This window comes from Budorcas taxicolor, chromosome 11 (assembly GCF_023091745.1).
Source record: "Budorcas taxicolor isolate Tak-1 chromosome 11, Takin1.1, whole genome shotgun sequence".
NCBI classification, from domain to species: domain Eukaryota; kingdom Metazoa; phylum Chordata; class Mammalia; order Artiodactyla; family Bovidae; genus Budorcas; species Budorcas taxicolor.
The window spans coordinates 107429132-107443980 of record NC_068920.1 but is presented as its reverse complement, the minus strand read 5'-3'; the positions used below and the strand labels follow the sequence as shown (position 1 = coordinate 107443980).

The window sequence follows — 14849 nt, the reverse complement described above, 5'->3', positions numbered from 1 at the left end:
CATATCATGGCATCTTGTTATCCAAGGCATTTTAGAGGCCAGTGCTTCTAGTTATATTTAGTACTGAGGAAAATAAAGTTGAGAGACTTCCCCAAAGTCATGTAACAACTTGAAGGCATAGCTGAGACTAGAATTCTGGGATTAGATTTCCAGGTCACTACTCTCTACAACAAAGGAGCAGTGCTTGAATACTTGATATCTTTATCATAAAAAAGGGGATTATCAGAATGGAAAATACTGGTCGGGAAAGAATAATCAAATGCCATTTAATTTCAACTATTTGGAAAAACTGTGGTCATTCACAGATTTCTATCCAAAAAGTGGGTTTAAATTTACTTGGCTATTGCTCTTCCAGAAGAAAATATTCATCGAATAGGAACAGATCATTGACACAAAACAAAACAAAACAAAAAAGTAGAAATTAGAACTTTATTATATTATAAACATTTCCAGAATATAAACTGATTTTGTATCGACTTTTTAAAAACTGTATGTAACTTAAGCTTATTATAATGTATGTCATTTTCCACTTTTCAATCTAGAAAATATACTGCAAGTTAGATCTAACAGGAAAAATATCTATCTAAATTGCTTCACAGAGAAAACTAATGAATATAAAAATACCCACCCCAAACTAAAACCGAATCAAATAGATTCTGTTATTCCTATTAATCCTACTTAAATATAAATGACCTCCCAAGGGAAAAATACTTCCACCATCACAGCAACCAGATGAATAAAAGCAGAGCCACTCTTGTTAAGGGAAATTACATTATGGAAAAGAAAAATGTAGTAATGATTTTAGAAAATGAGGAAAAATATTTCCATGTTGGATAGCAAGCGTACTCTGTTTCCTGTTCTCTTAGCCTTTGTACCTGCTCATGTGAGAAGAGGGATTTGAACATGAACACTGTAAAACCAAGCTTCTCAACTATTAGTTTAACCCTGGGGGAACCAATGCAAGAGTTTCAAAATCCAAGGATAGACTGGTCCCAAAGCATTTCCTCCTCTGTCCTTTCTTGGCCTTGTTCCTTTTTCTCTTTTCTGCGCTTACGTTCCTCTTTCTTAGAGGCTACATCTCGGCTTTTTTTCTCCTTCCGGTTCTTAAGCCTTTCTGTACTGACTCTGACTGTTTCTGCCTCCGTTTTGCTGGTTTGGATGCTCTTGTATTTGTCTAAATCTATTTCCTCACAAGCTTTTTCCCTCTTATGCTTGGGCCGCTCCTCCTCTGGCTTTTCTCTGCCTTCCTCTGTGTGCCTTTTCCTCTTCTGATGTATGTGTTTATAACTAGCCTGATGGGCACTGGTACTATTTTCTGAGGAGAGGTGCCTGTAAACTCTAGATTCTACACTGTATGAGCTACAGTTAGACTCGTGCTGACTAAGGTTCGGGGGTACAGGTTTTCCTGAGAAACAGTCCCTGGTGAACTGAGAGTAGCTCAGGGAGTCTAGTCCCAGCCTGCTGTCATGAGCTGGTAGCCACTGAGGTAACTGCTTTTCCACTCTTTGTGAAATACTGCATGATCTTGGGTAGGTTTGGACGGTTCCATATGGGAGTCTTTGCTCAAACATTCTACACCTGGGTCTAGAGTCGACCTCTTCTTTGTACCCATAGGTTTCCAAATAATCCTCTCTCATCTTCCTGAAACAAGTCTTCGGCTCTAAGCCTCTGGCTTTCTGCACTTTGATATAATCTTCAAGTTCATCTTGAAAAGAGTCGTATGTCTTCTTTGAATGCTTCATTAGCTTGACAAGGGGTTCTCTGTAGGTAGAAAAAATGAGAGGAAATTCTTCTTATTAGATTATTTAATTCTAAATATTTCCTTTACTCTTGAAGAGTCTCAAAAGACAAAATAAAGAAGCCCCTTCCCCATCCCAAAATTAAAATCTACTTTGGTATAAAAGTTAAATGTCATGACATTATATGCCAAAAAGGAGAATAAGGAAGTCAAATATTGCCTACGCCATTCACAAGTAATTTTATCCTTCTCAGAAGTGAGATGAAGGAGGCAGAAAGGAGCTGACATGTATAATTCTTTTGTAGGGCTAAAAATCTAAGGCTTGTAGGGATGTATGGATAGAAGGACTTACACATCCATGATGAGTGGCCTGATCTGAGTGTTTAAATAATTTTGAAAGTTCAGATTCTTAAACACTGTTGTCTAAGAAAAGTAACAAACCATAGAGAGGTAATTTTTAAAATCTTCTGTTCACTCAAAATAAAATAAACACACATACTCACCAGACAACAGTATTGTAAGACTTAACAATAAAATTGTAAAATGGTTTGGGACTGCTGGAAATTAGAAATCCAGGTATGAGACAAAACTACTCTTAGCTACAGGGCATGAGAAAAGATGAGGGAACGGAGTTCTGTATCTTCTGCATAGGGAATTGGATTTCATTCCGTTACTTCTGATTGGTGAAAAAGACATTCTAGAATGCCTTCTGGTTTGTTCTCTATTAAAGAGCTGGTGGGAGGGTTAAGAGGGAAATGGAGGTGAAAGCTTAGAGAAAAGTTTCAGAAGAAATTTCAAGCAGATATGCTAACCTTTGCTTGCTTTTTGGGGGATGGGGCAGTACAACTACTATTTCTCTTTCTGTCCCCCACCTCAAATCCTGCATTACAAATATAGCAGAAAATGTACTTAGTATGAGAAGATAATATTTTTGGTAATCTGCTTTATTTCCAAAAATTATGAGGCAGTATAACCCATGTAGTTCCTTCCTTTAACAGAAACAAGTCTGACAGCAATCTAGAGTCATCAATGATCAGCTAGTTTTACTGGCAATTTGAGATTAAAAAGGAAGTTTAAATGAAGCCTAATTTGGTGAGCCAGAAAATTTAGTTCCTATTCAACTTAAATAGTAGAAAAATTTGACTAGAGCAAAATGTAACATAATTATTAAACATGGGCAAAAAAATTGACCCGACACTTCAGAAAAGAATATACACAAATGGACAATAAGCACATGAAAGATGCTCAGTATTATTCATCATCAAGTAGATGTTAATTAAAACCACAAAGCAATACCACCATGTACTTACTAGAATGACTGAAATTAAAGAGATTGGTGAGGATGTAGAATAACTGGAATTCTCAAATGCTGCTGGTAGGATGTAAAATGGTATGACTACTTGGAAAATAGTCTGGTAGTTTCTAAGGAAGTTAGACATACACCTACCATATGATCCAGTTATTCCACTCCTAGATATTTATCCTAAAGAGAAGGAAGTATATGTCCACATAAAGACTTATACAGCAGTTTTATGTGTAATAGCCCCAGAAAGGAAAAAAAAAAAAGCCCAAATATTGATCAACAGATAAATGCATAAATCAAACAGTGGTATATCCATATAATGGAATCAATGATAAAAAGAATCAGACTATTGATACACTTGACAAAATGGATGAATCTCAAAATAATCAAGGTGACTCAAAGAAGCCTGAGAAAAGAGTACATAATATATGATTCCATGTCCATAAAGCTCTTGAAATAGGAAAACTAACCTATAGCGATACACTGGTTGCCTGGGAAAAAGTAGGAGGGAGCTCAGCTGGTAAAGGATCTGCCCTCAATGCTGGACACCCTGGTTCCATTCCTGGGTCAGGAAGATCTAACGGAGAAGGGAATGGCAACCCATGCCAGTATTCTTGGGCTTCCCTGGTGGCTCAGACAGTAAAGAATCCACCTGTAATGTGGGAGATCTGTGTTTGATCCCCAGGCTGGGGAGATCCTCTGGAGGAGGGCATGACAACCCACTCCAGTATTCTTGCCTGAAGAATCCCCATGGACAGAGGAGCCTGGCTGGCTACAGTCCATGGGGTTGCACAAAGTTGGACATGACTGAGTGACTCAGCACAGCATTTTAAGAGGCATTTCTGGGGGCATGGATATGTTTACTATCTTAACTGTGGTGATCATTTCATCAATACCTATGTTTTAAACCTATCAAATTATATACCTGGAATATGTACAGTTTCCTGTATATATCTCAACTATACCTCAATAAAGCTGCTTTTAAAAAGTCACTAATAAGATTAAAAAGATGTTGACAATTGTCAAAACTGGATGATAAGTACAGAAGGTGTCATAATACTGTTTTCTCTATTTTTATGTTTAAAAATGTTTTATAATAAAAAGATTGTACTTCATACTAACAGGATGGCTATAATAAAAAAGATAGATAATAAATAATGTGTTGGCAAAGAGGAGGAAAAACCGGAAACTTCATTCATTCCTGGTGGGAATGTAAAATGGTACAGCAACTTTGGAGAACAGTTTGGCAGTTCTTCAAAATGTCAAACACAGAGTCACCACACAACCCTAGCAATTTCACTCCTAAATATATACCCAAGAGAAATTAAAATCTATGTCGACACAAAAACTTGTACAAAAATGTTCACAGCAGCACTATTACTGACAGCTAAAATTAGAAACAATCAATGTTCATTAGCTGCTGAATGGATAAACATAATGTGGCAATTCACACAATGGAATGTTATTCAGCAATATAAAGAAATGAGGTACTACAAAATGGTATAACATGGATGAAACTTGAAGACATGTAGAGTGAAAAAAGCCAACCCCAAAAGATTACAGATGGTGCAGAGATCAATGAAGAGGTGAACTGAACCTTACCCTTATCAGATTGAGACCTTGGTGGAGAAATCTGATCATATTCACTCATTAATTGCTTCCGTTTTTTAGCATGAACTTTCTCCAAACAGCGAGACTGTGCAACAACCGGGGAGCTAAAAACCATGACAGCAGAGATTTAAAAAATCTATTTTTGCCCAATATTCCACTTCCTTTCACCTGAAACCAAGCAATCTTCTCTTTCTTCTAAAAAAAAATTAAACTTGCTTTATTTTGAGGTTTGAAGTTATTGAAGGTTAATTGCTCTATAATGTTGCAAGCACAATCTTGTTATAATGATTAAATAATTCAAAGTTTAGAATTACATCAACATAGATCAACCATCTGAAAACTCACAAAATGCATCTTCAATTTCTTATTTTGCTTCCTATAAATCTGAAAGTAAAGCCAACTTTTTGAGTGTGTGTTTTGTGCTATGCTTAATCATTCAGTCATGTCTGACTCTCTGCGACCCCATGGACTGGAGCCCGTCCAGGCTCCTCTGTCCATGGGATTCTCCAGGCAAGAATATTGGAGTGGGTTGCCATGCCTTCCTCCAAGGGATCTTCCCAATCCAGGGATCGAACCCAGGTCTCCCGCATTGCAGGTGGATTCTTTACTGTTTGAGCCAAGAGGGAAGCCCAGTGTGTATTTTACCCTTGAAAAATAATATTGTTTATTTTAGAGAAAGTGATCCAAAATTTACACCTCTGAATTTGAAAAGAGCACTTGTGAGTTTTAGATTATTTACTCAGGAATTTTACTATATTTAGTCTGAACTAAGAGTGTTACACTTTTGCTTGCTTTCAAGTCAAAGTATTAGTATAACATATATAAATAATTCAGTATAAATATGTATAATGCTTCAGTATAAATAATGCTAAAAATTGAGATGTCCTTTATTTTCAACCTACCTCATAATGTGAAATCCATTATGATTCAAATTATGGCACTAGTTCTTATAAGCCTTCTACAAAAGGTATCTGTAAAATGTTCAGTCTTTGCTCACTCAACGTGGTATCTATGAATAAAATAAGGGCAGGTAAGACATTTACGATAATATTTTCAATCTTCAACCCTGTATCATTTCATATACCATATCAAATCTTAACTTCTCAAGTTAAGACTGCTTATAAGGCTAAAGTACTAGCTTTTTGCTCACTGGAATGGCAATTTCAGTATGAAAACATTTAGTAAGCCTCTGATATCGCATATGAGCTTGAGCAAACTCCAGGAGACAGTGAAGGGCAGGGAAGCCTGGAGTGCTGCAGTTCATGGGGTCACAAAGAGTTGGATATGACTTAGTTACTGAACAACAACAATAATGTATTTTTTAGTTCAGAAAATACTGCTCTGAAGGAGAAGTTACTGGGGCACATTGCAGTAGGACTCTGGACTTGAGGGAAATGATTTGGGGCGTTCAGCCTTAGTACTTTGTGTCTTAGAGCAGACATGTTTCTGATTTCTGATCTTTGTAATTGTTAAAAGCCCAGTGGTAGCATCTCTCTCCCCATGTTGGCTAACTTCTCCCATCTGGGACTTAATGTAATTGATTTACTTTTCTAAATGCAGGACTTTACACTTTACCCTGTTAAAGGTTTAGGCCACCATTCTCATCTCTGACGATCTTTAAAATTCAGATTCTTTTAATCTTGGCATTTGCTACAATACTAGTTATAATCTAAAATGGTACACAGTTTTGAACAATTTCTTTAAAAGTTAAACACCTACTATAGGACCCAGTCATTACACTCGTATGTATTTGCCCAAAAGACATGAAAACATGTCCATGCAAAGACCTGTACATGAATATTCATAGCAGCTTTATTTCTTGTAGCCAAAAACAGAAACAACTCCATCAGCAGGGGAATGGGTAAGCAAAGTGTGGTATGTCCATACAACAGAATTATTCAGCGGTGAAAAGGAACAAAATAGCAATACATACAACATGGATGAATCACAAAATAATCATGCTGAGTAAAAGGCATGAGTACCTACTATGAGTCTACTTATAAAAGTTCTAGAAACACAAATTAATCTATAGTGATAGAAAGCAGATTAGTGGTTTCCAGGCACAAGGATGGAGGGAGGGATAAACTGTAAAGGAGCAGGAGGAAAGTGTTCAAGCTGGTGGAAATACCTGGTGTTTTGTTTATGAAAGTAGTTTCATGTCAAATACCTGCCAAAAACTCACTGTACACTTTTAATGAGTGCTGTTTACTATAAGTAAAGTAAACCTCAGTAAAGTGTATGAGAGGAGCTTAAAGATCTAAACTGAATGTTTTGGGAAAAAATTCTACCATAATTTGTTAAACTGGATACATAACTGTGTATTAGTCGCTCGGCTGTGTCTGACTCTTTGTGATCCCATGGACTGCAGCCTGACCGGCTCCTCTGTCTGTGGAATTATCCAGGCAAAAATACTAGAGTGGGTTACCATTCCCTTCTCCAGGGAATCTCTCGGACCCAATGAGTGAACCCAGGTCTCCTGCATTGCAGGCAGTTTACCATCTGAGCCACCATATACATATATACACACACAGATATTTGGCCAAGCAACAAGTGGGATCTTAGTTCCCCGACTAGGGATGGAACACACCTGTGTCCCCTGCACCAGAAGCACAGTCTTAACCACTGAACTTTAGGGAAGTCCCTAAACTTGATCTTTAAATGTTGGCTTTGTTTCCAGGAAGATCATCCACCTAACATAGCTTAAGCCAACTATGCAGAACTACTGGTTGGCACACAATGTTAACTTTCTCACTGCTTCTAGAGCTAGACATAGGGACTCTGGAGTCAGTACTGGCACTTATTATATAGACTTGGTTAAGTTTTTCAGGTATTGTGGATCTTAAGGAAATTAACAAATGTAACGTACTTAGAAGACTATATGGCACATAGTAAATGCTGTACAATTGGGCTGTTTTTATTGTTATTCGGGATTTCATCCATTTAACTGAAATGTTTTCCCAACCAATTATTCCAGTAACTGTGTGCTCAGCTGCTTGTTGTGTCTGACCATTTGGGACCCTAAGGACTGTAGCCCGCTAGGCTCCTTTGTTCACGGGACTCTCCAGCCAAGAATACTGGAGTGGGTTGCCATGCCCTCCAGGGGTCTTCCCACCTAAGGATGGAACCTGCGTCTCCTTGTCTCCTGCGTTGCAGACAGATTCTTTACCCACTGAGCCATCTAAAAGCCCATTCCAGTAACTACAGAAAGCCAAATGAAGAAAAGATTATGGTTATACAGGTCAGGAGCACCTGACAGGAGTACCTAATTATTTGCATTTCAAGCTAACCTTTTTTTTTTTTAAATGAAAGGTCAAATTTCAACTTGATTCTTACTATCTTTTCTGACTGCTGATTTTAAACCAACTCTTATAAGATTTCAGTTTATGTCCTGTGTTAATGTTTGCTATACGTACTTTGATGTCTAAAAGAATAATCGAATGTTAAGCAGAAGTACCCAATCTATTTACAAGTTGATAGGTCTCAAGCAAGAAATAGTTTGTTTCTTCTGAAACTCATTTGCAGTATTTTTCTCAGATTGGGGTTAATTTTTGTAAAAAATCTAGCAAAATTCTGAAAACTTGATGTTCCTATTTGTACATCACAAGTCTAGTTATAGATGACTATCTACAATGCCATTCACTTCCAGGAAAGATACAGTGCAAATAGAAAGAAAATGTAATCTTTTATTTAGAGAAATGAAACTGCACCTTGTTATTCAATATCTGTACAAGGCTTGGTCTTATTTCAGTATTAACAGGTAAAGCCATTGCAAAAGCTAAAGTAATAAAAACACTGCACATGAACTACTGAGTCAAATATGAAAAATGAAAAGTATGAATTACTTGCAATTCAAACTGTCTAAAAAGACTTAGTATTTAATAAAATACTAAGAACCACTCCACTTTTCCTAATTCTAGTCTTGTCAGAAAATTTGTTACACCCCAATTCAGGGGCTTCCCTGGCAGCTCAGATGGAAAATAATCTGCCTGCAATGCAGGAGACCAGGTTTGATCCCTGGGTGGGGAAGATCTCCTGAAGAAGGGAATGGTTACCTACTTCAGTATTTTTGCTTGGAGAATTCCATGGACAGAGGAGCCTGGGAGGCTACAGTCCATCGGGTCACAGAGTTGGACACCACTAAGCAAGCATACAATCACCCTTTTAGAAATCTCAAAACCTGAATTTAACTTTTGCAATGTATATGTTTTTAATATGCCACAATAGGTTTAGTAGGTTTGATGAGTAAATCAACTCAATCTGAGTGAAAAATTTACTAAAAATTTTCATGTCCACAGGATACTACCTGATTTGTGTTGTGACATAAGTTTTTAAAAATACTTATTAAATATCTTTAATCACTGAAGAAAAAGTGTTTGAGCAAAATTAGAATGTTAATTTGGCAAGTTTTAGGTGTAGTTTCCCTTTAATAAATTCTTCTTTAAATATATCAAATTAATGACACGGTACTACACTTTTACATCGAGTTCACTAAGAAGCATTAAAGGACATTTTCCCCACCATTTGCATCTTCTCTCAGCAATGTCATGTACTATTCACTGTACTTTGTTAAAGTTATCCAAAAGTATTGTTTTTTATGCAATAGTTAATAGTATTTTTTAAAAATCTCAATGTCTAATTGTTACTAACATTTATAAATAGTATTGGTTTTGTATATTAACCTTGTACTTTGTGTCCTTGCTAAACTCACTTATTCTAGTAGCTTTTCCAAAATTCCTTGGGGTTTTCTACATAGATGATAACTTATTGTTGTTTAGTTGCTAAGCCGTGTCTGACTGTTTTGTGACCCCGTGGACTGTGAACTGCCAGGCTCCTCTGTCCATGAAATTTCACACTGGAGTGGGTTTGCCTCTTCCTTCTCCAGGGGATCTTCCCAACCCAGGGACTGAACTTTATTCTCCAGCACTGCAGGCAGATTCTTTACCACCGAGCCACCAGGGAGCCCATAGATGATCAGATCATTAGTATTAGCAAACAAAGTGTGATTTCTTCCTCTCCAATCTGCAAACCTTTTTTCCTTTCCTGACTATACTGGTTAGGACGTCCAGGACAATACCAAAAAGAACTGGTGAGAATAGACATCCCTGCCTTGCTCCTGGCTCTTGAGATTGGCAATCTTTTAATACCATTATAACCTTAAGGAAGACTAGAGCACATTATGTATCAGGAAAGGGGTTCCCAACCCCTGGGCCACGGACAGTTAACTGTCTCGGCCTCTTAGGAACAGGGCTGCAAAGTGGAAGATAAGCGGCCGGCGACCAAGCAAAGCTTCATCTGTATTTATACCTGATCATCACTTGCATTCCCCAGTCCGTGTAAAAATTGTCTTCCACGGAACCGGTCCCTGGCGCCAAAACTGTTGGGGAAAGCTATTTTAGACTAGGTAACCTATTCCATTCTCTTAACCAAAATATGCTGCTTTATTCCTTTTTACCAGAGGGTCAAATTTCATTTAAGAAGTTTTGAGAGATGCAGTGCATACGTTCTAGCATTATGAATATTCTTAACTGAGTAAGTTATTAACCTTGCCTTTTCAGGAAATGAAATTAGTATGTGACCTGAGTTTGCCATAGAACTGGATGACTTATATTTTACACTAATAAAATCACAAAAGTAACAGGATTTGCTATGTCACATTTCCAATGACAAAACATAAAGGAATTAACAAATCATTACTTGGGATTACTGATTACAGATGTAATATAAAATTTATGTGTATTTATATTGGTTGTGCTGTATAGCTTTCGCGATCTTAGTTCCCTAACCTAGACCCCAGCAGGAAAAGCGGATTCCTAAGCATTAGACCGTCAGGGAATTTCCTGTCTTTACTTAAACTAAGCCTTTGGTAAAGAATCCACCTGCAGTTCAGGAGACCTGGACTCGACTCATGGGTTGGGAAGACCCCTGGAGATGGAAATGGCAACCCACTCCAGTATTCTTGCATGGAAATTTTCATGGACAGAAGAGCCTGGTGGGCTACAGTACATGGGGTCACAAAGAGTTGGACATGACCGAGTGACTGCGCATACACAAATGTTTCGAATATCAATCACTGTAAGTAATCTATGGCTAGCTAGCTCAAAGATCTTGACTAGATCAACTAACAAATTAGCTTTACTTGGGCCAAGGCAGACATTCTGAATCAGAATGTCATCAAATACGTGCCACTCCTTGCCAAAGGTCAGTAAATGTGAATAGGTCAGTAAGAATGATCATGTCCTAACGAAAGAACCTGGTTCATGGGAGGGGCTCTAAAAGGTTTCTGAATAACTATAAGGGCTTATTAGCTTGATTTCCTGTCATCTGTCTTGAATCTCTGCGAAAAAACAAAGGAACACTTCAACAATTGCTATGTAAATGGGTTAGATTCAGTAAGCAGTTGGAAATGTTCTTCATTCTCAAAATGAGTCTAATTTTCTTTTAAAAAGCCAGATAAGAAAGAACTGTTTGCTATGGTGTTGTTTCTATTGATTTCTTAGGGATATTATTGTTCTGAAAAAAGTTTTTAACTGTCAAAAATATTTGAGAAACTTCTTTTAATGAATTACAAAGTGTCCTGGAAAATCTTACTACACTTTCACCATAAATGTGATGTATATTTCTTTTCATGTAAATCTGGTCATGTGGTATTTGAGTTTTTGTGATTGAGTCTAATTTCTCAACTTCCTACTTGTAATTTATACCTTCTATATGTTCCTTGCTTGCAAATTCTTAATCCTTACTGACCTTTATTATCAAGCCTAGTTTAAGAGATGCTCCTTCATTAAGTATTACAGCTATAGGTGAAAATGGATCAGGAGTTTTAATAGTCCTTTCAGGATCTTGAAAAGGAGAGAGGAATTTAATAATTGAAAGGATGACAATTCTTTGACACCTTTTGGAGGAATCTTAAGAAAAAAAGATACTGGCTAAGTACTAGATAAATTTTTTTTCTCTTCTGGCTCATGTACAATTAGAAATTACATTAGGCTTTTATAAATATCTAAACTAAAAATATACTGGGTCCTAGGAGTGTTTTAAATAGAATATAAAATATTTACCATTTGTTAAGTAGCAGTTAACTGAACAATTAATAAACATATTTACTTAAAAGTGACAAGAGGTAATTTTTAGGTAGTAAATTCTATTTTCCAAATCCTAACAAAATCTCAGCTGTAACTCAAAATATTTCACTACTCTTTGAATGTCATTTGACAGCCATTGTAAGTCAAAGTTTCACATTTTATAAATTGCTGTTCTAGTACACAGCCAAGCCAAACCAGTTCATAATTTTAAAGTTGGCGAGGTCCTCTATTTGGTTAGTGCAGACTTCCTCAGTCTTGACACTGACATCTCATGTAGGATAACCCTTTGTGGAGGCTGTGGTATGTCTATGTCGGTGCCCTGTGCTTTTCATGTTGTGTGTGGCATCTCTGGCATCTAGCAGATACCAGCAGTACCTGTGCTCACCAAGCCGTTCCTTGTCCAGTGGCAAAAACTAAGAAAAAAAGTCTCCAAACATTGCCAACTGTCCTCTAAGGTCGGGGTGGGGCAAAAGCATCTGTTTGTGAAAGTCACTCAATTGGGCTAGTCCAACTCCCCTCCCCACAGATGACAAAACAAGTTCAGAAAGTTTGGGACTTAGTGTCATAAAGCTAGTTGAGAAATTAGCACTAGAATCTATTAAGTCAAAGACTCCTATGCCCTCATAACCACCTTGAAGCAGTACAGAAAGGTAATTGCCTGCCAACACTTTGTTTTGAACTGATTTTGTTTAGTCTTTAGTAACTGCACATATTCCAAGTCACTGCAGAAAACAAAAAAAAACCCCACTCTGGCAAAAAGCTGTTTTTTTCCCCCACGAGAAACTGTTTCCAAATTTCTGTTATGTGGCTATGGAAGCTACACTGAATTGTAGTCTTGACATCATAATAGCTCAGGCTTGTTAGTGAAAGGCAAGAAGTTTGGTATGAAAGCAGAAAATTCAGATTTTATTTTTTTTAATCTCAGAACAGTAATACTAACCCAGGTTGATTGAAGACACTAAACCTAGTCTTCTAAAAGTTGCTATCACTAAGGTACTTAATGAAACATCATTTGCTTGCAGATTCTGATTTCCATTTTTAGTGAATGGAATTTATATAAAATACTTACAAAATGTTCTAAGAAATTTACATTTACTGTTTTGTCATTCCTTCAAGTGAAAGGTATAAAAGGTTAGCTAAGAGTACACAAAAATATAGTATACTGTGGAAGATGAAAATAAAAATTATTTTAATGAAGTTATATTTACTGCTGTCCCTCAGGAAAAAAGAAAATTATCCAACAATGTTCTGCCTTCCACCAAAAATAATGTTCTCATTTTGTCTCTCTGGAGACAAAAAGCAACACGAGGCAACACTGCAAATACTAAAAATTAACTATGAAACTGAAGATGGCTGAATGTTCTACTAGAATCTTCTGCAGTGGGAACAAGCGCCACCATGCAAAATCATTTCAAAACTGCCTTAAAGCCTAAACTCAGTTTGGAACCAGCAGTTTGTTTGTAAGTTCTTACAGTACTTGTAAGAATCCAAACACCTCTTAGATCGAAATGGTCAAGAAGTAGCTCTTTGTTTTAGGGAAAATGAATTGGTGAAAACTGTAAAAACTCTAGGCAGGTATACTCCTTTCAAACTTTTGCAGAGACCTGACCAAATTTTAACATGGTCAAGTTTGAATGAACCAGCCCCATCGTTGAGTTCAGGTCTGGAAACGCTCACGGCTGTCAAATATTTACTGTTTGTTCTAGCCAACACCTGATGAGGTTCCTGGCCTCTCTTTCATAGTTCTTACTAAAGGGTTTACAATTGCGAACTCTTCCTCAGTCTCTGAAATGTATTTGTGTCTCCTACAGCTCGGGAGTGTCTGAGTCTCACGGATCTAAAAGTCATTCCTTTGAAATGTGATGATCATGTATTTTCAGAGCCTGTCTCCCAGTTCCTGTGGGAAAACAGAATTCTCACTTCCGTAATTGCCAGCAAGCTGACACTGCCCAACCCTTTGTAGTTCTGCACTTCCCCGACTCTACTTGAACCCCACCCTTCCCCATTCCTTAAGACCCCCAGTCACTTCTGCGAAAAGTCGGAATGGAGCTCAGTATTTTTCCTACTATCAGTAGTTACTGAATAAAAGTTGTTTTCGCCGCCCTAACTGAAGTCCTGCTTTGACACTGGCAGGTGGTACCTATTAAAACCCACACCACTAACAAGATGAGCTTGTACATCTTGGAGGCTTGTTTTAAAGGGTGTTATCCTCAAAAAACCCGGAGAAACTCTGCGAAGTGATCCCTCAAAAACTTCACCCCCTCTTCTCTTCCTCCAGGGCCCCAGGAACCTTGGGCTCGCGTGTTTACTTCCTATTCTCCCCAAACTCCGACTCCACTTCTTCCTACGTTGTGAGGTCGCTACTTTCCGGGATGTTGAATTTCACCCAGCGCAGGTCAACGCCCTTCCGCGTCTGGGGCCTTTTCTTTCCTTGCCTGTCCCCCTCACATCCTCCCCTTCCCTCGCCCTGACACTGTCTACAGCCTCGGCCGGGTCGCCTCTCTCCCGCTCCAACCTCAGCGCCCCCGGCAGCGGAGACGTCCCTTCTCCCTCCGCGATCCACGTGGGAGCCCGGCGCCCGTTTCCCAGGGGTGACGGGTGGGGAGGGGAGCGGAGAGCCTCAGGTCCTGTCCGGTCCGCCATTTCGCACTCTCCGGGCGCGCCGGGCCTTTACCGGGTCGCAGGATGGAGGGGCTGAAGGCCCGGGCCGCCCCCGCCGCCGGGGCGGGAACTCACCTTCTCTGAGGCAGGGGCAGCGTCTACAACTACTGTCCCCCTCCCCGCCAGCGCCGCCAGCCCGGGGATAGGCCGAGGTGGAGGTGGCGGAGAGGCAGGGACAACCGCTGCCGCACCGCCGCCTCCGCCGCTGCCGAACAGGCGGGGTAAGAGGAGGAGGAGGAGGCGGAGACCGGACTTCCTGAGGGGAAGTCGCCGCCACCACCAGCGGCTGACTGGACGGAACCGGGGACCATGGCGGCGAGGCGCACTACCGCGCTTGCGCAGTCTCCCGCCTCTAGAAAGCCCCGCCCTCCCGGCTGCCCTACCCGCTCAGTGTGCCACTTCGCGAGTTCTCTTCTACCCTGGCTTGCATTAGCCTTTCGTCTGCTGTTGCTTG

At 39.1% G+C, this 14849-nt stretch overlaps 1 protein-coding gene across 1 annotated transcript; it reads right to left on the bottom strand.

Annotated features, from left to right (window-relative positions):
• Nucleotides 1–422: 422 nt before the first annotated feature.
• On the bottom strand, nt 423–14609 carry KRCC1 (lysine rich coiled-coil 1). The gene is made up of 4 exons (XM_052648888.1): nt 14471–14609; nt 5555–5661; nt 4644–4756; nt 423–1761 (listed from the first exon to the last, which is right to left on the bottom strand). The coding sequence occupies exon 4, from the start codon at nt 1740–1742 to the stop codon at nt 969–971; it is 774 nt and encodes a 257-aa protein (XP_052504848.1). The 5' UTR covers nt 1743–1761; nt 4644–4756; nt 5555–5661; nt 14471–14609; the 3' UTR covers nt 423–968.
• Between the last annotated feature and the right edge of the window lie 240 nt (nt 14610–14849).